Source organism: Mastigoproctus giganteus, chromosome 12 (assembly GCF_048544385.1).
Source record: "Mastigoproctus giganteus isolate SK-2022 chromosome 12, ASM4854438v1, whole genome shotgun sequence".
Lineage (NCBI taxonomy): Eukaryota > Metazoa > Arthropoda > Arachnida > Uropygi > Thelyphonidae > Mastigoproctus > Mastigoproctus giganteus.
In genome coordinates, this window is record NC_143586.1 from 69,212,411 (window position 1) to 69,239,505 (window position 27,095).

General features: G+C 34.3%; 1 protein-coding gene across 1 annotated transcript in view; it reads left to right on the forward strand.

Annotated features, from left to right (window-relative positions):
* Khc-73 (Kinesin heavy chain 73) overlaps positions 1–27,095 on the forward strand; it is a 959,680-nt gene that overhangs the window by 60,504 nt on the left and 872,081 nt on the right. Inside the window, exons 2-3 of the mRNA XM_090386270.1 lie at positions 7,528–7,612; positions 22,936–22,953. Of these exons, the coding sequence (XP_090242396.1) occupies positions 7,528–7,612; positions 22,936–22,953 (103 nt within the window). The remainder of the gene's footprint in view (positions 1–7,527; positions 7,613–22,935; positions 22,954–27,095) is intronic.

The following is a 27,095-nucleotide window of genomic DNA, read 5'->3' on the forward strand; positions in this document are numbered from 1 at the left end:
TGTTATCGGTTTGGAGTAGAAGTTGAATCCCATGGGAGCTTGAACCCCTCCCGAAGTGGGGGAGGGGTAACCCGACCTTTTTTCTTTAGAATCACTAATTGAATCACGAACAGAGTCATATTGGACGTTCTCGCATCGTAAAAAATGTTCATAATGTAGTTTCACCGGTAAACCTTTTTGAAGTTTGTCATGCTTCTCGTGTGGGCTTCCTTTGCCTTTTTTTTTTTTTTTCTTAATAAACAATTTATCCACTAGTCCACCAGTGATTCTAAAGAAAAAAGGTCAGATTACTCCCTCCACTTCGGCAGGGTTTCAATCTCCAATGGGATTCAATTTCTACTCCTGACCGATAACACCCACTGTATGTTTACTGAGCGAGCAACAATGCTGTTACAGCCAAATACTTTTACTGGTAAATTTCATCGAACTTTTGTGTACTTCTCGTGCAGGCTTTCTTTACCTTTGCCAAATTTTTTGTACCTTAATTCTTTAAATTTGTCCCTTAATTCATTAAAATCTAGTTGCCTTCAGTCTCTCTTAAAAAAAAAAAAAAAACATCTTTCCAAATATGGTTTCTCTTGATCTTCAAATTATTCCTCTTGACCACAAACATAAGGATCTGAGAATCTGCTTCAACTCCAAATTCACTTTGTCCAGTCATGTAACTATGTTTCGAAAAACTTACAAGGACTGTTTGGTGTGATGATGTGTGAAACCTGTAGCATATTCATTTTACCCCTAATATCTAATATTTTTCAAAAATGATCAGACCTAATATTCTTTGTTTTACTGGGCTGGTGTTTCTAACTGGGGGGGGAACCCACTCATCAGTAGAATACTGATTTAATAGATGTCTTTTTTTTTTTTTTCTTTTCTTTTTTTTAAATTCAGCAATATGCCTCTAATATTGAAATCTTTCATGGTCAGCTGCCTTAATTATTATGAAATTTCTTTTTCACTTTGCGAAAAACAACCTGTCATGCCCTGAAATTTGAGAATTTGTGGCATGGGAAATTCCCAGAAAATCCCTAGATCATATGTTTTAAACCTCTGGGGTACATACCACTGGTCGTATGCTTAATTGTGCCAGATGGTACATAAACCTGTAAGAAAAAAAATTAATTACAAATACATAAAAAAACTGATATACGTATCCTCAATTTAATTTAGTAAATTACTAAGCCAATAACATACAAGTCAAATCGACAGTGTCTTTTGATAAAAAATTAATTGGGCTTGGGTATATCCTTTCAAGGTTAGGTAAGTGTCAAGAATATTATTGAGTTAAGGGAATTACTTAAAACAGCCATAGGTTTTTCGTCAGTATAAATTATCTCTAAGAAGCCATGTCAAAGTCAGCTGTTTATGTGGACTGAGAGATGTGAACAGATTGACTCACACCTTGTTTACCCATCTTAAATTCAAATATAACAACTAGAGAAATTTTCTCAGGTGCAGTAACATGGTGGTAGAAGAGAGTGGACCTCCTTCTACTGAGAGATGTGAACAGATTGACTCACACCTTGTTTACCCATCTTAAATTCAAATATAACAACTAGAGAAATTTTCTCAGGTGCAGTAACATGGTGGTAGAAGAGAGTGGACCTCCTTGGAAGACATTCCCTGCTTTCTATTAACCTAGCATATTTACAGAATATGATATTTATAAACTCATCAGGATCATTATTCCCTGCTCTCCCTCCATGAATTTTAAGGCTCTACTCAGTAGTATTTCTTGAAATTTTTTCTTGTTTAATTTTGATGTTGGCTTTCCCATCAGCGATCAATGTGAAGCTGAGAAGGACCAATAATTGTGTTCCTTATGACGAATAACTGGTTAGTAATGCTGCTATATGAGAATTTTATTTTATTAAAAGAAATAAGATTATAATGAATAAATCAGTAAAAAGTAATGTATTTTATTCATACCCTTTTCTAAGTTATGTGATACATTACTGTGATTTGGTATAGTAATTTTCCAAATTTTTTTTTAAAAAAGTGATAGGTTAACAAAACAGGTTGAGAACCTCTGCTCTAGATTATAACTTATTTTGTTCTTACTTTGTTTATTTTATTAATCACTGTTTGTCAACCCCTATATAGTTGTTCTGTGGCTGTCTTATGGCATGTGTTGCTTGTCATTGTCTGTAGTTTTTCATGTTTTTGCTTTGTAGTGTACTTTGACCAAACTGTTTTGGCCGAACTCTGTTCCTTAGCTCTTTGTATTGACATGATTTACGGCTTTGTATTTCTGACAGACAATCAATAAACTGATATTATTATTGGAAGGAATTGGCAAATGTTTTTTTTTTTTTTTTTTTGGCCAGTGCTGTGTAAGATTTGCTTCCTTGCATTATATTGGCAATACTAATACTATAAATAAGTATTACTTTCCTTTGAACGTGAACATTAACCCTTTTGCTAGTATGCACACATGACTGTTTCATATAAAGGACCAAAGAAGTATGCATGTATACAGGGTCTGTCTAGCAAGAATCCAGACTGCTATGATATAATATTCAAAGTTTTCATTAAAATGGAATGGCATGATCTGAGGGAGTTATTATTTCTTCAGTGATTTCATTTCGTAAACAGTTAATTTTCATCATTTCATACCAAAGTTTGTACTTGAGACAAAAGTTCATGATTTGATAAATTTGAGGTCTGTCCAGATCAAGGATAATTTTCAACAAACTTCACTGCCAGTCAAAAGCTTGTGTTATGACCTATTGCAGAGTTTCCATGTGCTATTTTAAGATCAGATATTTCACTTGTGTTTTTTCCAATTTTAAACCAAATTTAATGCACAAGTTTTTTTGTGCACCCTGACATTTTGAATTACTAGGTGTGTTATTGCTAGCTGATAATAATATCATCGTTAAACAGCTTACCGTATGGAGGTAAGGTTGAAACATGTCTAAATATGTTAACTTTATCACAGTGTGCTTTACTATCTCAAACTACAATGAGCATAATCTGGATTACACTCATAATCTAGATTATGCTTGTTCTTGCATCATTTGCCACTTTAATAAAAGTGCCAAATGACGCATGAAAACAACATCTTATAGTATAAGGCAAAACATAAAGAAAAGTAAAAAAAAATCAATACTTCTCCCATCACTTGTCCGGCTCTAATAATATAATTTATCTAATTCTTACTTAAATTTATTCAAACTATCGCCTTCCACAACATCAGATGGAAATTAGTTCCAATAATCAACTACCCCAATATCTATTGGCTGAAAACAAATTTCTGCACATCTGTCATGCAACGATCTTTCTTAAATTGAAATTTATTCTCTCCTTGTGTTGTCTAATCAAAAGGAGGATGCCATCACCATTTTTCTTATCAGTCCATTCAAAGCCACACATCAATCAGATCTCTTCACAGGTGAAGAGTTTCCAGAGGCTGCAATTTGCAGAACTGAAGCCTTTCTCTTGGTAAGAGTACCCTTTTGTTCCCCTCACTAATCTCTGCACCCATTCAAACAGATCCACTTCCTTCTCAAAATGAGGTTTCCAGACCTGTATGCAGTTTTAAAGATGTGACCAAACCATTGCCTTATACAGTGGGATAATCACCACCTTATCCCTTTTGACAAAATTCCTGTATATCATTGACATAACCCCATGAGCTGTTCTAGAACTTCATGTCTGACTGCACAATTACCTTCAGATCTTTTTTGTTCTCCACTGCTCTCAATTTGGACACACTTTTTATGTTAATATGGCATTACTGCTACCCACATGTAGTACCTTGCATTTGTCAATTAAACTTCAATTTCCACTTCTCAGCCCATCTGCTAGATCTTGTTGCAGTAGCATGCTGCTATTAACCACCATAGCAAACTTAGACATTAAGTAGGTTGTGCCTTCATGAGTATCATTAATAAATATTGATAACAGCAATGAGCCCAGCACTGAACCGTCTGGGACTCCATTAATAATATTTGTCCAAGAAGAGCAGTGCCTACTGATACCACTGTTTCTTCTCCCACTCAACCATTTCTTTATCCATAGAAGTAACTTTCCTGTAATGCCACACTGCTCCAAAGTGTACACCAGTCTTTTATGTGGAATAGTATCAAAAACCTTTCTGAAATCTAATTATGTGATGAAAAAGGTTGTTTAAGCATAGGTAATGCATCTCCATCATTTCTACCACCTGAGATATAATAAAAAGATGCATGCATACTACATGGGTAGTAGAAATTATGGAGATGCATTACCCATGCTTAAACAGCCTTTTTCGTACTCTTTGACATTTCATCAAGAAAATATATTTAGATAAAACCGTGCACACCATCAAGCATCTCTCATATTGTGGAGTTATACTTCATAACTGGGTTGTCACTATTGCAACAGGGTACATGCCCAACCACTCATGATGAAGCCAACCATCTTCGAAACGGTGCCATCTGGGTGGTGGTGCCCATCTGAGAATAAGTAACAGTAGTCTTCTCTACCAGAGAAGCGTTACTTATTCGAAGTAGTGCAATACTCGTTGTGAAGGTATTCACAATATGAAATATAATAAAATGATGCATGCATACTACCTGGGTAGTAGAAATGATGGCAATGCATTACCTATGCTTAAACAGCCTTTTTCATACTCTGACATTTTGTCAAGAAATATATTTAGATAATTATGTAATGTAAAAATTATTATTTGCATCCAGTTCCTTTATTACTGCATCATAGTATCCAATCAGATTAGTCAGACAGAATCATCCCTTAACAAATCCATGCTGTGAATTCCATATAACTGCATTCCTTCTTTAATCAGTGACTCCATTAATTTTCCTGGAACAGAAGTCAAGCTTACAGGTTGTAATTACTCACTTCACCCTTTGATCTCCTTTTGTGAATTGGGGATACAATTTTGTAGCTCCTGTCCATAAGGATCTCCTCTGAATCTAAGGATGCTCTTATAATTGTGGTAAAGGTTTGCTGACCCCTTTAATTACCTCTCTTAATATAATTATGTAAATATCATCCACTGTGTGTGCTTTATTTACATTTAATTTCAACAATTGTTTTCTACTTTATTCTCAGTTATCACAAAATCATTGAGCTCCCTCGTAGAATTTGATATGCTTTTGCCAGCTCCATACCTAAACAAATTCCTTTTGTGTAAGCATAGATGCAGAATGTTTATTCTGTTTGTCAGCAACCTGCTGAGCAGGATCATTAACAGTTATACCATTGAAATCTAGCGGATAAATGGGATTCATTCCTTTCCTTTTAGTGTTTAATTAATAAAAGTACTCTGATAGTTCATAAAACTGAATCAAATAATACATATATAAATGTAGCTGATGTTACTACTAGAAAAAGAATAAGTATTGATGAATATTTATTTTTTACAATTTTTTATAAATTAATTTTTTTTTTCCAAAATTTTGATTTTATTTTATTTTTGACAATAATTTCCCTCTGATGTTACTTGTTCCCCTGAATGGAACAAATATGCTCAAGTGATGTCACTGAGATACCCTCTTTTGTTTTTATTAATAAAAAAACTGTTTTTAGTTAATGGAGGAAAATAATATTGCCTGAAATTTATTCCTGCGTTCTCTGTTGTTTCAAATTTGGAGAATTATAAACATCTTGCTTTAGTTTTACTGAATTGAAAATTTAGTTTTATTAATTATTACTTGCTAAACTTAATTACAACATACGAAAAAATTGAAACCAGTATTTCCCTTGATGCATTTCGAAACATGAAATGCATCAAGGGAAATCAGGACTCTTTAAATACATAGTTCTCCTTTTATCCATCACTACCAACCGAAGACATTTATACGAAAGTCTCTTGTTACGACTATTAGCCTCATCTAGCTTTCATGTTAATATTTCACATATATGACAACCTGGAATAAGATGTGCCCTTCTTCTTCCCTTGGCAAATCTTAACCACAGATCTTTTAATATTTTTGTCCTTATTTATTATTTTTAAAAGAATTTTTAATTTTAAATCTATATTCTAAATTAGTTTTAATCCTATTCCACCATAACATCATGTAACAGAGCAGATCAATTGAGATGAGTACCGACAATTAAGCCTTTATGCTCTCCCTATTTAGTCTAATAATAATAATAATAATAATAAAGCATTTATTGTACAGTATTTTGAAGAATTTTCAAGGTCACTTATCCCCTGAATTGAAATACAATCTTCATCTGGCAGATGCAACATGAATGTATATTTTTTCAGCTGTTCTCATTTTGCCAGTGTTACCAAGGCTCTACAGAAAGATCAGAAAACTCTCACTAGTATCTCACAAACAAGAGAATGGGAGTTGTCATAAGAAAGATAGATACTTTTGCTTGCTTGGCATCTGTTAAATGCCAAAACAAATTAATTTCTTATAATTCATAGAATATCAAAATGAAAACAGAAAATACTGTATATCAGAAAATATTGGTGGGCTAAGGTACACAGGATGATTTAATTTCATTTACAAATAAAAAAAAAAAAAAAAATTTAAAGCCTTATCTATTAAATGTTATATTAGCAGTGTTAGGTTAAAAGCATAGTTTTTCAATTTTTATAACTTCCACATTCTTCGAAAAAAATCCACTTTGGGTTGCATGCATATATACTGTCCAGAAACCCACCTGTAAAATGGTTAAACAGATAGGACTGTATATAACATTTTTTATTTGTCAAGTTTAATGAATTACTATATAAATTAGTCATCAGCAAGGTGTCTGCATGAGCAGTTTTACATGTGTACAGAAGGCTGACTTCCATTTATCTGATCTTTTAGTATTTGTTAGCCCTTTATTTATCATTTACTCAATAAGTGTTCATTACTCGTTGGTTTTTGAATAAATTTTGCTCAGTTCATTGTCCATCCAATAACGCATTTTGGAATGCAGTAATACTGTGCTACCAAACTAATGGCATTGCATTATATTGAAATGGATGGGAAAATAATTTTGCCTGAACTTTATTCCTATGTGCACTGTTTCTCCAAATTTGGAGAATTCTAGATATCTTGCTTTAGTCATAAGTCATAATAAGTTCGATATACCTTATTAATAGAGTTAAACTGTCTAGTTTTGATATCGAATATTAGTTTTTAAATGAGCAAGAACTAGCCAATCTGATAGAGATATAGTTCTCACTCATTTGACAGATGCAATGTATATATTTTTGTGTGTATATGTATATTTTTGTCAGCTGTTCTCATTTGCCAATTTATCAAATATGGTTTATAATTATTATCACACAGGCATGTATATTATTATTTTAATTTTTATTTATTTACTAATTCAGTGTTTAATTGTGAGGTTTGCCACATTTAGTTTATTTTTTCTTTACATTTAATAATACAATATTTTAAGTTTGTTTGTGGAAGTTATTCAGAATGAAAACAGGTTGAGCTTCTTAATATGAATGTGACAGTTTTCATTAAGAAGGTCTAGTTAAGATTTCTTTATTTGATATGAGAAGTTATTTTGTACTGTTAATATTTATATTTTTGTTATTATCGAAATAAATTTTTTTAATTTCAGAAATTGAACTCGGTACCCAATGTGTGGTGGAAATGCAAGAAAAACAAACCATCCTACACCATCCTAGCTCAACTAAAGGAGAAAGGTAGGTCTATATTTTAACAAAAGATATTTAAATTTTACTGCTTTTAAGTTTTGTTTTTGATATTAATGACTTTATTCCATTCAAGATTGACTATAGTTTAAAATTGGAAAAAACCTCGCTATTTATATTTCTGCAATGAAATGCTTAAATTCCAAACATGGGTCTGTACAGGCCATTTGTGAACCTTGTGCTATGAATTTGGTTTTGTTTCATTTTCAGCTTGTATCAGAAGCAAAAAATGAAACAAAATGTTGCTCAATGTATAAGATGTGATAAAGTTCCTAGATTGCATTATACAGAGGGGGGATTTTTTTCTTACCAGGTGTTCTCTATTGTCAACCCAGAAGTAGTTATCTTAAGAGTGAATGAATCTAGTAATTCTCTCTCTCTCTCTCTCTTTCTTAGAAGCAGTTCTGGAGTCATTGTTTCTTGATACCCTTCAGCATGTCCTGTGATTTTTTAGCAGTTCTGTGCAAATTTTAGTTTTGAGAATAAGCAGAAATCCTGGGGAGTTATATCTGAGGAATGTGGAGAGTGAGAGACCATAATCATATTGTTCTTGGCTATAAATTCTAATACCATCTGATGCGAACAGGCCAATTTAAATATCAAAGAGCAAGCTAATGTTTTTTTTTTTTTTTTTGGTCTTGATTGGCAATGTGCATCAAGGATTTGTTCCACTGAGCCAAATTGCTAATCAGCACTTGTTGAACGTAGTTCTACAGCAGGTGCAATTAAAGCAACATTTTAAAGATGGGCTATGATGAAAATACCTGAAAAAAAAAAAAATAGCATCCTGGAGAATGGTTACTGAGAAAGGTTTCTGTTCATGCCATTAAGAATGTGGGACAATTTTTGACAAGAATAACATAGCTGCGTCCTCTCTACTTTCTTTATTTTCCAGATCTTAGACCTCTCGATGTCCTCTTCTAAAATTAAACATTTGCGTTCAAAGGGCAGGGATTCCATGATATTTTTGAAATATAGGAAAAATCATAGGATGTATGTATTGAAAGAGATCCCAAAGTAGGTGCTCTGGAAATGGTTCCAACAGCAGCAGAATTGCTGATATATCAAGTTTCAGTGGGACTACTTTTGGGATGATGGTGCAGAAGACTAGAAAAGTATTTTTAAATACTATCTGGGAACTTTTTTATGACACTTTTGTTTGTCTTGTCTAAGCGCTGTGTAGCATTTAGAAGGCCTATTTAAGAGGAATTCATATCTAAGGAGGACATTTCTGTACAGAAATTATCTGCAGAACTATCAGTGATTATTTCACAATTCTTTGTTCTTAGTAGTGAACTACAACTGTAGTATGAGTGGCATCGATTTAATTGTATCTCATATTGTGACTACCTTCACAATGAGTTACCATGATATTGCACTACCTTGAATAAGTAACACTTCACCAATGGAGAAGACTTGTTACTTATTCTCAGTGAATACCACCACCTAGACGGCATCTTATTGGCCTGTCATCGGTGTACAGGTAGGTACCCTGGTATTGCAGTCATGCCAACCCAGTTATGAAGTATAACTCCACAATATGAGAGATACCAAATGGTGTACATAGTAATAATACTAAGAAAAATAAATGCACAAGGCATAACACACTACGAATTGAAAATTCACTACAGAACTATCAGTGATTATTTCACAATACTTTGTTCAGTACCTGCCCACTGATGATAGACCAATATGCCTTGAAACAATGCTGCCTGGGTGGTGTTATCTGCCATGAATAAGTAACAATCATCTACTCCATTGGTGAAGCATTACTTATTCAAGGTAGTGCAATATCATGGTAACTCATTGTGAAGGTAGTCACAATACTGTGCTACCATACAATTAAATCGAAGCCACTTGTACTACTGTTATAGTTCACTATTACGAACAAAGTATTGTGAAATAATCAGATAGTCTGTACTGTTGTGAATTTTCAATTCATAGTGTATTATGCCTTGTGCATTTATTTTTCTTAGTACAGAAATTATATACATTTCATTAAGTTTTTACCATATTTCTTGAATTTTGTGAAGCATCATAGCAGAGTATTTTTCTGTGCAAAATACTCTTATAAAATTCAATTCAAAATGTAAAATTAAAAAGAAAGTAAAATTTAGTTGAGTTCTTTGTGATGGTTGATGCTAGAGAAATTAATGGTTCCAAAAATTTCACAATTTAACAGTTGCGCAATTTTTTTTTTTACATTAGCATTAGATAGTGGTTTCACCTGCCATAACATAGAAATTAAATTAGCATTATTTTGGAAGGCCAGCTCTTATACTGTGAAGTATAAAAGCTTTATACAGTGATAGCTGATAAGAGTTTAAATATTATTAGGTCTATTTAAGGAAGACATTACATGAAAATGTTAACTTTTTTATTTATAAAAATATTAGACTAAAGCAAATAAAAGTTTATTATAATAAGGCATTTCAAAAGATGCTGTTATTGGAGGTAAAATTGGTTCCACCTTTTTAGTTAATTATAAAAAAAAATGGTTTTTAAAATGTTCTTTAGCAAATATCAGTTTTAAATATGGGAAGTGCTGTCTCAAAATGCATGGAATTATATTCACAAATTAACTACAAGGAAATTAGGAAATATTGTAAATTTAAATTTTATGTAAAAAAGTTAAATTTATAAATATTAAGTTGCATGTGTGTGTGCGTGCACACGAAGGGTGATTATAATTAAACTCTCTTATTATGAAGATCTCTAGATGGAAAACAACTAATCACACAGAACTGAAATTTAGAAATAGTCATTAGTTGGGCAATGCAGAAAGTAATGATGAAAAAAAAAAAATAATAATAAAAGTAGTAGTTACATAAATTGCCACTGAAGGAAAATGTACATTGAACAGCAACATAGATACTGGTAGAAATTCAGATTTCTACCTGTATCTATGTCAGATGTTAAGGTTAGCTATGATTCTAGCAATATGAAATCCTAGAACCACATTGTCAATTGCATTCATAATGTGGCTCATTATGCTTTTCTTTTACACATGCAAGGGTTTCAGTTGAATGAAATATTGTGTGTGGATTGAGGCTGTAATGTGACCAAGCATTTTGGAACAGACAGGAAAATTATGCAGTAGTTTGGAAATGTGTCCACAAATTAACTGTTATTGGGTGAACATTATGCAATAGTGTTCCTTTCTGCATGAAAACTACTGTGCCAAAGCAGCCTCTGGCTTAATTCTTGGAAAGTTTTGATGTGCATTCATTACTCGAGTCATAGTGCTGCAGTTCTTATGATTATTCTAGTTCATGTATTTTCAAAAAAAAAAAAAACAACACTACCCACATTATTTTTATCCCTTTTATTGGTTTGTCTAAGCCTTTAAATTTATTCAAACTACCTACTTCCATAGCATCAGATGGAAGTTTGTTTCAATGATCATTTATTTTCTTTGGTTGAAAGCAAATTTCCACACATCTATCCTGCAACGATTCTTTTCCAGTTTATATCTTTTGCATTGTCCAAGAAAGGGTGAGAATGCCATCAACATTTAGTTTATTCTGTCTGTTTAAGGCCTTAAATGTGTCAGCCAGGTCTCCTTGCAGATGCCTAGTTTCGAGAAGCTGCAATTTACAGAACTCAAGCCTTTTTTTGGACAGGAATCCCCCCCCCCTTTGACCCAGACTAATCTTGTTTCTCTTCTCTGCACCTTCTCTAACAAATCCACATCCTTCCTAAAATGTGGCTTCCAGAATTGATTGTAGTACTCAAGATGTGGCATAACCATTGCATTATACAGTGGGATAAATACCTGCTTGTCCCTGCTGGCAGTATGTTGATAAATGCAGTACCTTATATTTTTCAATGTTAAGTCTCAGTGGTCACTTATTGGCCCTCTATCTAATTTCTTCAGGTCTTTGTTGGATTAGTATTCCTTGATTACTATCATTAACCATCCTGCCAACCTTTATCTCATCAATAAACTTAGAGGTTAAACCTGATATCATTAATAAATATTGAAAATAGTGAGGGGGTGCCCAGCACCAAGGAAATCCACTGTTTACATTAAATCATTAAGAGCAGTGGCTATTAATAACTACTCAGCTCACCCTGCCACTCAACCATCCCTTTATCAATAGCAGTAACTTGCTTCTGATGTCATACTGCTCCAATTTCCGCATGTGATTTATTTGAAACAGTATTAAAAGCTATATTGAAACCTAAGTATATAATATCAAAATTATTTTGTGCATAAAGTTTCTTTGTGACTGCCTCACTGTAGAAAATCAGATTGGTTAGACAAGGTCACCCCCTTTAAAAAAAACAATGTTGTGAAGCTAGACTTTGCAGTCTTTACTGTGTTTCTTTATATATAATGTGCTGGCTCTGCCAGTCCAAGGTAATTTTGAATATGACCAGACTATGGTTTACCCCAAACTCCAGTCAAATTTGGTGTCTTAACTTTCTTTTGTACAAGCATTTCGGACCCTTTTTTGAAAGGAAATATTGAAAGAAACCAAGAAATGAAAAAAAGTAAGCACCAAAAAAAAAAGTAAAAATAGTAATATATGGGTTGTGGTAATAAAGCTCCCAAACTGGTGCAATAAAAAGAACACAAAGTATAAAGGAGCTCAAAAATGGTTTTATTTTTATGCAAAGTAATCACCACCTGATTGAATACACTTATTACACTGTTCTAAAAGTTTCTGAAAAGCATCAACAAAGGCATGCTAAGAGATAATCTTCAGTTTAGCAGCTAAATTTTTCTTTTTTTTTAACGTCCTGAAATCTCTTTCCTTTAAGGGCAGTTTTCACCTTGGGAAAGTGGAAGCAGTCCATGGGGGACGATTGACCTGTACAATACTATGTTTCATCCATTGCAAAATCGTGACATGTAATTTTAATGCTACTAATGAAACTGGTTGTTACTTGCAACCTCTGTTTACTGGACCGTCTCTGTGCCACCATCTGAGGAAGTTTGACCTACTGCATACCACTTCTTCCATTTATTTTCGAACTCATCAAACTTGACTGCAACAGTACCACTCCAAGAACTTTATTGCCATGCTTCATAGATACCTTCTGTACCAAATGACTTTTCAGTTTGACACAAAATGTCTAAATGTTGATTAATGAACTTGGAGGACTGCTATTTGTTGACATGCTTCTTAATACTCCTTTAAAAATTTAGTATTTTTTAAAGATGTTATTAGAGTGTTTATACACAAATATAGATACAGTGCTTGAAGTGGCAGATGGACGAGGTTGTGGGTGTGGAATGATCTGTTTCTTTACAGGATATTTGCAAATGTTGTTATTCCGTTATATTTTTATTGACTTCAGGTGGTTCCAAAGCTTATTCAAGAAATTGACAAACCATTCTTCATTTTTCTCATCTTGAAAAAAAACTGTACAAATTAACCCATTATTGGGATAATTTGTGTATATGTCTAGTCCCAACTAACACAGGTTCTACCACAAATTTGATTTAATGTGGTTTTTTAAGTAGGATGGGTTTTTTTTTTGGAAACACATTTGGTTTCACACGATTTCTCAACAGCAGTATGATCATAAGAAAATTAAAGAAGCATCCTGTGCATACTTGTTTGTACAGCTGCACAACATATGGTTTCAGAAGTGGCTAGCTTTGGTATGATGGCTACAGAATAATTCTTGAAATAATAAAAAATAACTGAAGATATACATCATAGCAAGCATTTAACTTTGATGAGGTGGTCTTGTTTCAAAAAGAATGCCCACAAGGACATAAATGTGGGATGATAAATGAAAGTCACCAGACATCATGTGTCAGTGGTAGTAGTAGTAGTGGCATGTGATGCAAGAAAGCAAGTGTATGAGCTTATGCAGCATCAGCCAAAAAAAAAAAAAAAAATCACACCATTCCCTCCAGATGCCTGTCCAGTTCCTCCTTAAATTTATTTAACCTATCAACTCCCACAACAACAGATGGAAGTTTGTTCCAGCAATTAACCACGCACTGGCTAAAGGCAAATTTCCGCACATCTATTCTACATCTGTCTTTTCTTAATTTGAATTTATGCCCCCTTAGGGGCAAAAATTCAAATTAATACAATCGCCTATGTATAAGGTGATTGTCTCCCCGAGGTGTTGGGGAGACAGAAAGTTAGTCTGTTGTGATCTGTCATGACATTAAAAAACTTTCTCAAATCATTTCTTCCTCTTTATTGGAGGTCTGCGAAAAAAAAAAGTTGGATCAGGATCAATATTTAATGAATGGTTTACTAGACAGCTGCACAATGAGCTTAACCCTGAGCTAGTGTGTGACAATTTGAAATTCCTATGTGAGCACAAAAATTTGAGAAATCAGCAAAAAATAATTCAAAATTGTTCATTTTTTTTATGCCACTTCTGTGTTCAATGTTTCTTGAATACAGCTGTTAAAAATCCATGTTCTATATTAAAGCATATGTTTTCATTTAATTTTGAAAATGAAACTCCCATTAGACCTGTTGGTGAGCAAATGCAAATTAAAAACTGTACGCTTCAACAAATGCCATGATTAAATGCCAGATCACTGCATAAAACATGAAGCGTGCATGCCAGCAGTTTGATTCCATATGATGCAATCATGGTCACAAAGCCAGAGAGCATTACTGATTGAAGAAAGTGTATGTCAGTAAAGCAAACTTGCTATCAGGAACTGCAAGTAACACGTGCCAGTCAACACGTGCATATAATCAGGTTTAACTTAATTGTGAATTTTTCCTAATTGTGTGATAATTAACAGACATTTCTGGAATTTTCAGTGGAGAATTCAAAGAAAACATTTTCAACGGTTTTTAGGAGTTTCAGCTGTGTGGATAGAGTAGATGAAATATTTCAGGAAGTGCTGAAATATTGTTGGGGTTGAATCAACCCCATGCCACTGATTAAGGAATAAGGCTCAAAATATGGATTTCAAGATTTTGTTAGTGTTAGATAATTCCTAGGACATTATTCTGTCATGGAAACATTATTGCTAGAGTTTTGGATTAAAAAAAAAAAAAAAAAATAGAAGAACAGATGAAATAAAACATTAAAATCTATTAGCAAAATAAAAAGGACTATGTCAATGTGTCAAAAATGTATAATATTACAATTAACAGATTTTTTTTTAAATTATCAGAAACCGTAATAGAAAGTGAGAATTACAGAAATAATAGTAGTGGAGAAAAATAAGCCCTCCTTGTCTCTTCAGTAGTCTACAAGGCTTAATTATTCAAGATGTTTGTTGCATATGCTGGAAGGAATCTGATAATCCTTAATTGAATTTTTTAAAAATTCAACAAGGATTATCAGATTCCTTCTAGCCTATGCAACAAAAAAAAAAGTCTCAAATGTAGTCATGATACTGTGTGATTATTTATAATAGATTGTTACAAATAATCATACAGATTGCATAATAGCTTACTAAATGAAAAAAGAAGTAGAGCAATATATGAATAAATAAATAAAAGTTATGGAGTATGGTTACAGGACAGATGCTTTCTTAGAGGTGGAATGGTTTACTGATTACCTCATAGCACATTATAGGAAAAGCAAGATTAAGAAAGACAATAATATGAAAGACGACAAAGGGTTCTCCCAGCAATATTTGCTGCTTAATTACATATGATTTAATTAGGCAAGTTCATTGGAGACTATGCACAAACACATGATAAATTCCAGGAATAACTGCATTAATATAACAAATCAGACATTATGTAAATCCATAAATAATACTGTTTTCTTTATCAGTAACAAATACTTTAAAACATTAAAACTAACTTGAAACATCTAAATAAGGGCTAACACTTACAAACAGACTGAAGGAACGTATTAACAACAAACAAACAAACAAACAACATAATGACACAAAGAGTTATTTTATTATTATTATTATTAGCCATATGGTGCAAGGAAGCCTGAGGCTTATGCTGCACCAGCCAAAAAAAATTTGAGTTACCCCTGTGTGTGTGTGTGTGAGAGAGAGAGAGAGAGAGAGAGAGAGAGAGAGAGAGAGAGAGAGAGATGATGATATCCAGCTGAGGACCCTGGGCGTGTCAAGCCCATACTCACCAGATGTGAGCCCCTGGGGTTAATGGAATTGCAGTGCACACCTGAGTGCCACATGGGTATTCTCTTCTTCTTCTTCCCTTAAAGCAATCAATCATGTTTGAATGACTGATTCTGGGGAAGAGGTAAGTTTTAGAAACTGACTGCTTCCCTGACAGAGATAAACATGAAATCAAGTGATATTCCTTATGAAAATTTGTTTCTGTCAACAAATATGACTGGACTGACTGAGAGGAATGTCTTGGGGCATATTGGCAATTTCTATAGCAGTTAATAGCCTGACTTGTTGGTTTAATTGGGTTAACTCTGCTTGAAGAGCTTATTGGTTTTTGTTGTGTTGGTTGTTGGAATTGGTGCCCCTGAATGTCGAGGGGGACTGTATGAAGCCTGCTTTTGAACACGTGCACCAGATTGTTATTCATGAGCCCCCTTAGACTTATTCTGCTTGTGTTGATCTATGGAGAGTGTTGTAATATCCCCCAAAGTTCGAACAGTGTAAAGTTTTCACTAAATGCAAGACTGGATCTGGGGTATTAATTTTATTAAGCCATACATTATTTTTTGTTTGCAGCTCTTTTGAACAGTTTCCGTTAACTCTGTCCCATACAAATTTTTTTTTGTGAAGGTTATGGGACATCCCATAATCTTCAAAACACCATATTTCATTTATGATATGATATACTGATATACTGTATGATATATTTCATTTGCTCTTCTGTTGGATTGGGGGAAGACTGAGAGTTTTTGGATGTTCCTGGATGCAGAGAAAATGATTTTTGTACTTTTTTGGCCAATGGTCATTGGTTCTGTAGCCGTATAGGTGAAAGTTTTTGTCTTTGATAAACAGTAGTGGGTACCCATTGCGATTGAAGTTGTGCAGATGTGTGAAAGCTCAGCCTGAAGGCAGGACATTGCAGATCAGATGGCCCGGAGTATCCAGGATTTTCAGATCAGAACAATTTGGTGCATGTATTCATCTTTTGTGGATAAGGGATGGTTAGACAGGAAGGGGAAGATCTTACCTGAGTTCAGTGGGTTTCTGATAGTGTTTGATCTGAAAAGTAATTCTTACAGAAATGGAAGCCACTTGAACTTAATGTTCTGATGAATAGTGAGTGTTTATGGCACCACTTGAAGATAAAGACATTGAGCTATGTACCGAGATGGCCAATATGTCATCCACATAGACATAATATCCAGAGTTTTAGCAAGTGTGAAGAGATCTTAGCGGACCTGCCCTCATTGGTGCCATAAACACCTCATCAAGAAGGGAGGAAAGTGTATTTTCCCTACTTAGGCCGGTTGTTTGAACATAGAGCAAGTCGAGGAACCCAAAGTGCACTGGGAGTTGGGTCAGCTTGATAATGTCATTGGGACTGAGGGTTGGAAAGCCACTGGGAGTGTCTTGATATATTCACTTAAACTTGTGACTACTTGTTGAAGAGAATATCGATTAACACAGTCTGCATTAAAAGAGACCAACTGGTCATTTATGCTCTATGTGGTGAAGCTGATTGAGGTCTAGAGCAGTGGTCTCAAACTCAAATTGCATGTGGGCCAAATGCACGATCTGAAAGCAGCTGACGGGCCGTATGTTAGTTTTTCTCCATCTATATAGCAATATGAACTGCACAGCTGTGCATCCAGCTAACCAACTAGTGACTGACTCAAGGAAAATATATATCAGAAGTACCAACTCAATAGAAAAAATCGGAAACACCAGAATACTGAAGTGCCACCAACTGTTGGCTGGCAAACTAAATTTACTGATTGTACCAACGTGGGAAGTTCTCCCACCTTACCCCGGTCACGTGGCCTGGCATACAAGCATACAGTGACAAAGACAAAGCCCCACCCTATTCATTCTATCTCTTTTTCCTTCAATAGCAGTCGCGCACATAAGCTCAGTCCATATCTCTATGTCTCTAAAATTATAAGCACCGTATTTACAACAAATACATAATTGAAATGTATTCGCAGGCCATGTAAAATTGCTTCGGGGACCGCCAGTTTGAGACCACTGGTCTAGAGTATTAATAGTTCTGGGATTGTGTTGAAGGAATGGGGATAGAAATGTGACTAATCAAGAAGCAACCCTTCTGTGCAGAGGATGATTCTTGCTGCTGACAGCGAGTCTCACAGGATTTCCTTTTCTATTATCACTGTAATTTTCTAATAAAATACTACTTTTTCTTTACAACCTGCTGGTGTAATTCTTTTGAGATGTGTGGAAGTAATAGTAGTAGTGGAAAATGATGCAAGAATACAAACTTATGTGGTATCAACCAAAAAAAAAAAGGAAAAAAAAAGTGCACTATACACTTCTCTCATCCATACCATCTAATAATTCGTCTAGTTCTTCCTTGAATTTATTCAAACCGTTCACTTACACAACAATAGATGGAATCCTGTTCTAACAATCAACCACCTGCTGGCTGAAGGCAAACTTTCACACTATCCTGCAACCATCCTTCTTCAATTTAAATTTATGTCCCTCATGTGTGTAATCTTAGCAAGAGGAAGACCTGTATACAATACCCAAGGTGCGACCTAACCATGGCCTTGTACAAAGGGATAATCACTTCCTTATCCCTGGTAGCATAGTTTCTGTATATCATTGACAAAACCCCATGGGCTATTCTGATAGCATGTCTGCACTATTCAGAGAATTTCATATCTGACTGCACAATTACCCCAGGTATTTTTCACTTTCCTCTACCCTGAGTGTAGTACCACACAGTTGATAAGTTATTCTGGGATTACTGCTACCCATATGCAGTACCTTGCATTTGTCAATGTCAAACTTCAACTGCCATTTCTTAGCCCATTAATTCACTTTTCCTAGATCTCGTTGCAGTAGCTCACCCTGATTACTGTTGTTAATGGCCAACCTTTGTATCATCTGCAAATTTTGACATAAAGCCTGATATACCTTCATCAATATCATTAATAAATATATTAAACAACAATAAGCTTAGCACTGAACCTTGGGGGACTCCAATAATAACATTAGTCCAAGAAGAGCAGTTCGCATTGATAACCATTCACTGTCTTCTTCCACTTAAACATCCTTTTATCCATAGGAGTAACTTGTCCTTAATGCTATATTCCTCTGGTTTATACAGCAGTCTTTTATGTCCAAAAGTATCAAAAGCCTTCCAGAAATCCAAGTGTTTAATATCAACATTATTTTTTGCATTCCATTGGTCACTGCATCATAGTAACCTAGCCGACCGGGCTAGCCGAGTGGGTAAAGTACCTGCCCGGCAACCCAAAGGTCGCGGGTTCGATTCCCGCCTCGGGCTTGGATCAAAGTACTGCAAAAAACCTTGGGAGGTGCAATATGGCCACAGAAGCCGATGCGCCAACAACTACCAAATCAAAAAAAAAAAAAAAAAAAATTAGTAACCTATCAGATTATTTAGACAAGACTGCCCCTTAACAAATGCATGCTGTGACTGTAGTATAATTGCATTCCTGTCCAGATGGTCCTGCGTTACTTCTTTAACCAGTGACTCCAATTTTTTTTCCTGGAACATACCTATTCAATTTTTGAGCAACTTGAGCAAGGTCATCAACAGTTAACCCATTGACAGTTCTGTAATTACCCATGTTACCTTTTGATCCCCTTTACGAATTGGGGATACATTGTCACATCTCCAGTCCATAGAGATCTCCTTTGAATCAAAGTATGCTCTCATAATTATGGCTAAATGCTTGCTTACCTCCTTTGCTGCCTGTCTTAATATGATTGGTTGTATCCCATCCACCCCAGGTGCCTTTTTTACTTTTAGCTTCAACAATTCTTTCATTTTCTTTTCAGTTATCACAAAGTCATTTGGCTCGCCATTGGAGTTTGATAAAATTATGCCATCCACTTCCCTAAATAATTCCTCATGTGTGAATGGAGATGCAAAATACCTATTCAGTTTTTGAGCAATCTAAGCAAGGTTGCTTACATTGGCATCAAGTGGCCCAATGTGATTCAATCCCTTCCTTCTACTGTTAATATAAGCTTAGAAGTCTTTGTTGCTTTTCTTTGTATTCTTTGCCAGAGACTTCTCATAATCTGCCTTAGCCTGCCCAACTTTCTTTGACTTGATTGCAGACTAATTTATATCTACCATAGACTTCTGAATTACCTGATAATTTATATGCACCCCATGCACTTTTATTCTCTGCCACTTGTCTCAATAGGTCATCTGACATAAATTTTAGGGGCCTCCATAGCCAGGTGGGCAGGAGCAGCAGTACGTAGCACACACTTCTTGATCAGACCGGGGTTCGAGCCCGTGAGCCACCAAATATGGAGGATGCGGAGGATGACATAAATTTTAGGGCCTCCATAGCCAGGTGGGCAGGAGCAGCAGTGCGTAGCACACACTTCTTGATCAGACCGGGGTTCGAGCCCGTGAGCCACCAAATATGGAGGATGCGGAAAGGTCAGGGAATGATCACCGCATATCCCTGGAGAAATATGGCCTTAGTTGCTAATACTCCTGAAAACCAAATAACAATGATATACCTTTAGGTCTAAGCCTTGAACAGTATTTCTTTGTTGGTATGAAAAGCCCAGTAGTTCTGTGTTTACTTCCCCGAATTCTTCCCATTTAGAATTTGTTGTTTGTAACATCATCAGTTAGGCCCACTGCATAGAATTTAAACTCTCTGAGACCACTGTATCACCTTTACAAAAGCATTTCCCTTTACCCTTGACAATAGTTATGTCTTTAATTAAATTCCACTTTAGTACACTGTGATTGCTGCCACCCAGTGGGTCTTTTACCTATCTACAGATTATTAATGAATGTAGAATCACTGCTGCTAATCAGATCAAGAGTATTGCTTTCTCTTGTTGCCTCTATAACATGCTGCTGTAAAAAACAGTTTTCCAAGAAATTTACAAAAATCTTGCGTGTGCGCGTGTGTGTTGTTTGGTTTTTTTAGGAGCATTAGCAACTAAGGCCATATTGCTCCAGGGATATGTGGTGGTCATTCCCTGACCTCTCCGCATCCTCCGTATTTGGTGGTTATGGGCTCGAACCCCGGTCTAATTGTGTGTGTGTGTGTGTGTGTGTGTGTGTGTGTGTGTGTGTGTGTGTGTGTGTGTGTGTGTGTGTGTCCAACCCGCAAATTCTGTTCAACATCTGGAAAGTTAAATTCCCCATTATATTTCTCTATATAGTTGTTTGGTATACTCATCACAGTCATTAGGCTTATAACACACTCCTACTCTCAGTTTTTATTTCCCAGTGCTTATATCACACCAAACTGACTTAACATTACACTGGTCATCCATGTAAATGCAGTGACTGCACTGCCTTAGATTTAATATGCTTTTTTAACTAAAAGAATGACCTCCTCTACCCCTCCTGTCATGTGTGCCCTTCCTGTATGCACTGTACTTCCCATATTCATATTCAGCATCACTAATACCATGTCTCTGCTATCCCTACAAATATCTGTATTTGATGACTTAATCAGTACTTCAAATTCATTGTTTATTTACAATACTCCTGACATTAGTGTACATGCAAGTATACATGCACTTGTTCTTACTCTTAGTTATCCATATACAGCCTGTGTATTCACTTTTTCCATGATGACCCACAGCAGGGCCTGAAATTTCCGACACCTTGCTTTCCAAGCTGCCGCATTTTCCAATAGAAGTATCTGCAAGATGCTCCTCAATTTTTTGTTTGTAGTTAAAGGCATTCCCTTTGTTTACTATAGAAATATGGATGGTAGGCTATTGTTGAAATCTTTCAGAATAGAAATTTTGCTCTCTTGGGATGTTGCTTTTGGCCAGGATCTTATCATACTTGTACTGTGTAGTACTTGGGTGAACGCCACATTTGTTTTTTTTTTCATTCAGTTATAAATAATTTGCATTTCTGAGTTTTCAAATATTTTTTAGAAATAATGAAAAAAGTATTGAGGAAACATTTTATATATTAATAATATCAAATGTTTCTTTATATTATTTTATATATATTAATATATAATATATTATTTTTTAAAATAATAGGTAAGGGTAATTTTTTTGGTGCTACAGGGTTAAACGACACTATGTAATAAATTAAGTTTCTGTTTAGCTGCATTTCTTGGTGTTTGTATACAAATTTTGGGTATGCTGATTCTGTATGTTTAAATTTCTATATGTTACTGTATTGAAATTTAAAGTAATTAATTTTTACATGGATAATTGATAAAAATGAGAAAATAAAATCATTTACTGTCAATGCATGAAAATTGTACACAAGTTGCACATCGACCTTACAAGTTGCTATTACTGTCATGGGATATTCATTTTATTTTCTTGGGCCACTGGATATCTTTATAGCAAATGAGCAGAGCAGAGAGATATTATGTGTAACTTCTGGAACTCTGGGAATAATGTTATAACATTAAAATTTGATTTAAAAATATTAGTGTTAAGCTTTATATAATTTAAGTTTCCAATAAATGAATTAATTTAAAATTGACTAACAGTGTAGAGGTTGGGACACAATTTATCCATCTCTTCAGATACCATTTCAAGAAATAAGTTGTGACCTGCTAGTAAAAGTTCTATTCTACTACTGAGTTCTTTTCAAATAAGCTTATAGAGATTGTCTTAAAAGCATAGAATTATTCAAATTTATTTTTAGTTGTAGCCAGTTCAGCCACATGAATGAAACTGATTCATTCATTTCTAGTGCTATACTATATAAGATGTCAGTATGCCACTTTTAAATAAAAAGAAAAAAAAAAAGTTTTTCACTGCTAAAAAAAAACAATGCAGTGGAACTGTTATTAAAATAGTCCTTAGGTTCCTAAGCTTTTTCTTAAAAAAATGAGATGTTGCAGAAATAAAAAAAATTTAGTTGGTTCCTTCAAAACATTTTAAATAAAATTATTGATAGAATCAATAACGACTATAAAAATAATCATTAATAAAATTATTACTGTGTAAGTTATGAGTGGTTTGTAACATGTTCAGCTCTTTATTCTAAATGAGTATATTTTTAATTAATTATTTATTTATAGATATGTATATTGAATTTGGAATATTTCCACTTGAAGCTTATCTTGACTGCAGGTATTTTGATTTCGTTATATCACCTAGTTAGCTAAATTGACTTACTGTAAGCCAATTTTAGTTAACTTGCTGATATGAGTTTGAACTTTATGCTTGGAAACCTATATTTATGTTGTATATTGAATTTTCATATTTCCATTAAAACCTAGAAATTGTGGTTGGTGTTTAAACAGTATAATTTTTGACATTCTAGACTCAGAGGTTTTCCAGTGTGAGTATTTCTCTCTTTTTTTTTTTTGCATGCATATCCTATTCTAAGATAAGTGAAGTTATTATATAAGCCTATGTAGAAGCTAGCCTCCCTTTTTCCTTTTCTGAAATTTTAAGTCAAATTTTGAAATTACTCTCCATTAATAAAATACTTTTAATCGTGCTTTTTTAAACATATTAAAGGCTTTGCATTGTTAATTTTTTTCTCAATAGTGTAAGTCACTTTTTTCATCCAAGCATTAGATATTTTAGTCACATTAAAGTTGTTTTTAGTGATACAGTGATCCAAGCCGTTAGAATCGGGTATTTTTTTTTTTCCCAGCCTTCTTCAAAGGCTAATGAGATTCACCATTCAGTAGTAATGCTAGACTTCAGCACCAGTTAGTTCAAATGATCCATATCAGTTAGTTGACCAGTGCTGGGACTATCCCATTATGGCTGTAGTTGGTTATGTGGTGTAGTTTCTACGGTAGCAGCTTTAGTATTAATATCTGATGGTATTAACATTTAGCTTTAACTGAAATTTCTCATTGCTGTCCACTCTCATCTCAAGTAATTGATATATTATATCCCTTTATATATTCCACTACTTTGTAAATAACATTATAACTACTTCTGTCACATCCCACAAACCTGTATTACAATTTATCAGTTGTCACATTTATAAAATAATTAGAGCTAATAGAAAAGTAAAAAATTGCATCTTCATAAAAACAGGATAGCCCTGGTATAATCCTTTCATTAAAAATGGTAATATTGCAGGGATCACACAAGGGTAGATTCAATTTAGCTTTCACAGTTTAAGTGGGTAACTGCATACTAAAAAAAAAAAAACTGGAGCTGTAATCTTTGGGTGGGGGTAAGAGCATTTGACATAACACATTTACTGATAAAAGAATAATAATATTGAAAAACATGTTTTTAGAATAATTTCATATGGATAATTACCCCAGTAACTCCCTCCCCCCTTTACATCTGCTCATAGAATCATATAACAATATTTATTTCCTTTAACTTGATGTGCAAGCTGTGTATGATGTGTTGAAGCTTTTATACAAATAAAGTTTACTTCTTTTTGTAACCAAGTCAACTTGTTTTTCAATAAATATTTATTACAAATTATTGATATAACATTCTTATGAAATACTTAGAAAATATACATGAAGTTTATTTATAGTTAATCCACTATATTTTACTGAGGAAATTCAGTTATTTCTTCTAATTATTAAGAGTTCATATGTCTTTTTTCTATTAAACTTTTTTTTTATTAGATTGTTTTTCTTTATTTAAGGTAGAACACCCTCAAATTCCATTATTTGAATAATGAACATTGTTTATGATAAATTTAATTTATTCCAAAAATATCTTACATTTTCCTGTTCTGTTTTTCACTTTTCAATTTGATACATGGACTCATGAGGATTGGAATTTTTCATCATATATATGGATTTGAAATTTACCAGAATATTTATTTTTAGTATCTGTTACAGATACTAAATAAATATTCTGGTGAATATTTATAGTGTTTTAGGTTTGAATCTTAAAGGAGAAATCCTTAAATGCCTCTTCAGTGAGTGCTGTAGTTAGCTGAACTGAGGTGGAGTAGACCCCCCCCCCCCCCACTTTCTGGATTTTTCAGCTTGCATAACATGCAAACTGGCGGCCGTAAATATGGTGTTTGAAATGATATATTATGTCCAAAGTAGTGCATGTGCTAAAAAAAAAAAAAAAAAAAACTCAACAATAGCAACATACATCCAGTAAAGAAAAACTAGTTCTTGAGTAGAAATCTTTAAGAAATGAATTTTAAGAATTTTAAAATTACTTGTACAATGTATATCAGTGAGTTTAGAATATTGGTTGCTTATTAAATATTAAAATTTTCATGTATTTACTACTTAAAGTGGAATCGTATACCTCCGGGATCATATACTTAAATCGTATACTAAAAATAGAATTATATCTCCGAATGCACATTTACACAGATATATAATTCCACAAAATAGAATTATATATTTCACATTTACCACAGTAGTGGTAAATGATGCAAGGAAGCAAGCTTATTGTCAGATATTAAAAAAAAGCCTACCCACTTCACCTATCCATCCCTGTGATAATTTGTCTAATTCTTCAATTTATTAAATTGCCCACTTCCACAACTCCACATGAGTTTGTTTCACTGATCAATCATTCTCTCACTGAAAGTAAATTTTTTTGCATCTATCATGTATCCGGCCTCTGTCATTTTTTCATTTAAGTTTGTTGTCTTATGTGTGTTGCCTGAGAACCCCAGGGTCTCACATCTGGTGAGTATGGACTTGGCATACCCAGGGTCCTGAGCTGGATATCATTTTTCTCTTTCTTGGTGATTCCCTTCTACTTTTGATTTTCTCTCTCTCTCTCTCTCTCTCTCTCAGGGTAACTCGGGAATTTTTTTTTGGCTGGTGCAGCATAAGCCTCAGGCTTCCTTACACCATATAGCTAATAATAAGAGTAAGGATGCTATTGGCATTTAGTCTAATTGAAGCCTTAAACACTTCAATCAGGTTTCCTCTTAAGTGCTTAGTTTCCATGTGCAGCAGTTTGCAGAATTTAAGTCTTTTGTGGCAAGAATACCCTTTTGTGCCCTTAACTAATCTTGTTCTTCTCTGAAGCCATTCCAATATATTCAAGGCATCCTTCTTAAAATAAGGCTTCCAGACTTGTATGAAGGTGGGGGCCCCAAACATATTCCTTATACAATAGAATAATCACCTCCTTGTCGGTGCTGGAAAAGTTCCTGTATATCATTTACAGAATCCTATAGGCTGTTTTAACAGCTTGTCTGCCTTGTTCAGAGAACTTCATGTGGGAATGTACAATTACTCCTAGGTTGTTGTTTTGGTTTTTAGGAGCATTAGCAACTAAGGCCATATTGCTCCGGGAATATGCGGTGGTCATTCCCTTGACCTTTCCGCATCCTCCGTATTTGGTGGTGACGGGCTCGAACCCCGGTCTAATCAAGAAGCGTGTGCTACGCACTGCTGCTGCTCCTTACCACCTGGCTACGGAGGCGCCTTTACTCCTAGGTCTCTTTCATTCTCCACCATCATAAGTGCTATATCACCCAACTGATATGTTATTCTGGGATTACTGCTGTCCATATGCAGTACCTTGCATTTATCACTGTTAGACACAGTTGCTACTTCTCAGTCCATCTATCCAATTTTTCCAGCTCTTGTTGAAGTATTATTATTATTAGCCAAATGCAAGGAAGCCTGAGACTTATGCTGCACCAGCCAAAAAAAAATTTCAAAGTTACCCTGAGAGAGAGAGTGAGAGTGTAGAAAGGAATCACCAATTATATCCAGCTTAGGACCCTGGGTGTGCCAAGCCCATACTCACCAGATGTGAGCCCCTGAGGTAAATATATGTCTTGATTCCTGTCATTAACCACCCTGCCAACCTTTATCATCTGCAAGCTTGATATGCTTCATCAATATCATTAATACATATTGAGAACAGTGAGTGGCCATCACTGAACCCTGTGGGACTCTGCTAATAATGTTAGTCCAAGAAGAGTAAAGCCCATTTATAATCACCCTCTGTCTCCTGCTATTCAACCATAACTTGCCTCAACTTTTGACACTATTCCACATGAAAGACATACATTAAGAAATAACATTGTGTTTGAACTTATGTACTATGGCTAAAGTAATCTAATCAGAATATAGTGCATTATTTGTGTTGTTTATATATACTTGTGGATGTTATCAATATAATAAGAACAGTTAGCTCTTCATATTAAAATGGTAGTTGCCACATGTGGTAAATTCAGACTTTAAAAAGATAAACTGTAACTATCTTGTGATTAATTCAATGCTAGAAATTGTTGTGTGAGATGAAAACTGCATGTTGGATATAATTTTCCCACATAGAATTATGTTTACATCACAGCAGACTGACGCATTAATACACTGGCAAGCTATGTTTAATGGATATGTACCGTTTTAGAATCTATATACTTCTTCACTAAGGGCATACAATTAATATGATATATATATGTATATATACTGTATATTCATTTAAAAAAAAATAATTATAAAAAGCTGATAGTCTGACCCAAAGTCTGACTCTCCTTATTACATCATTCAGTAGGAGTTT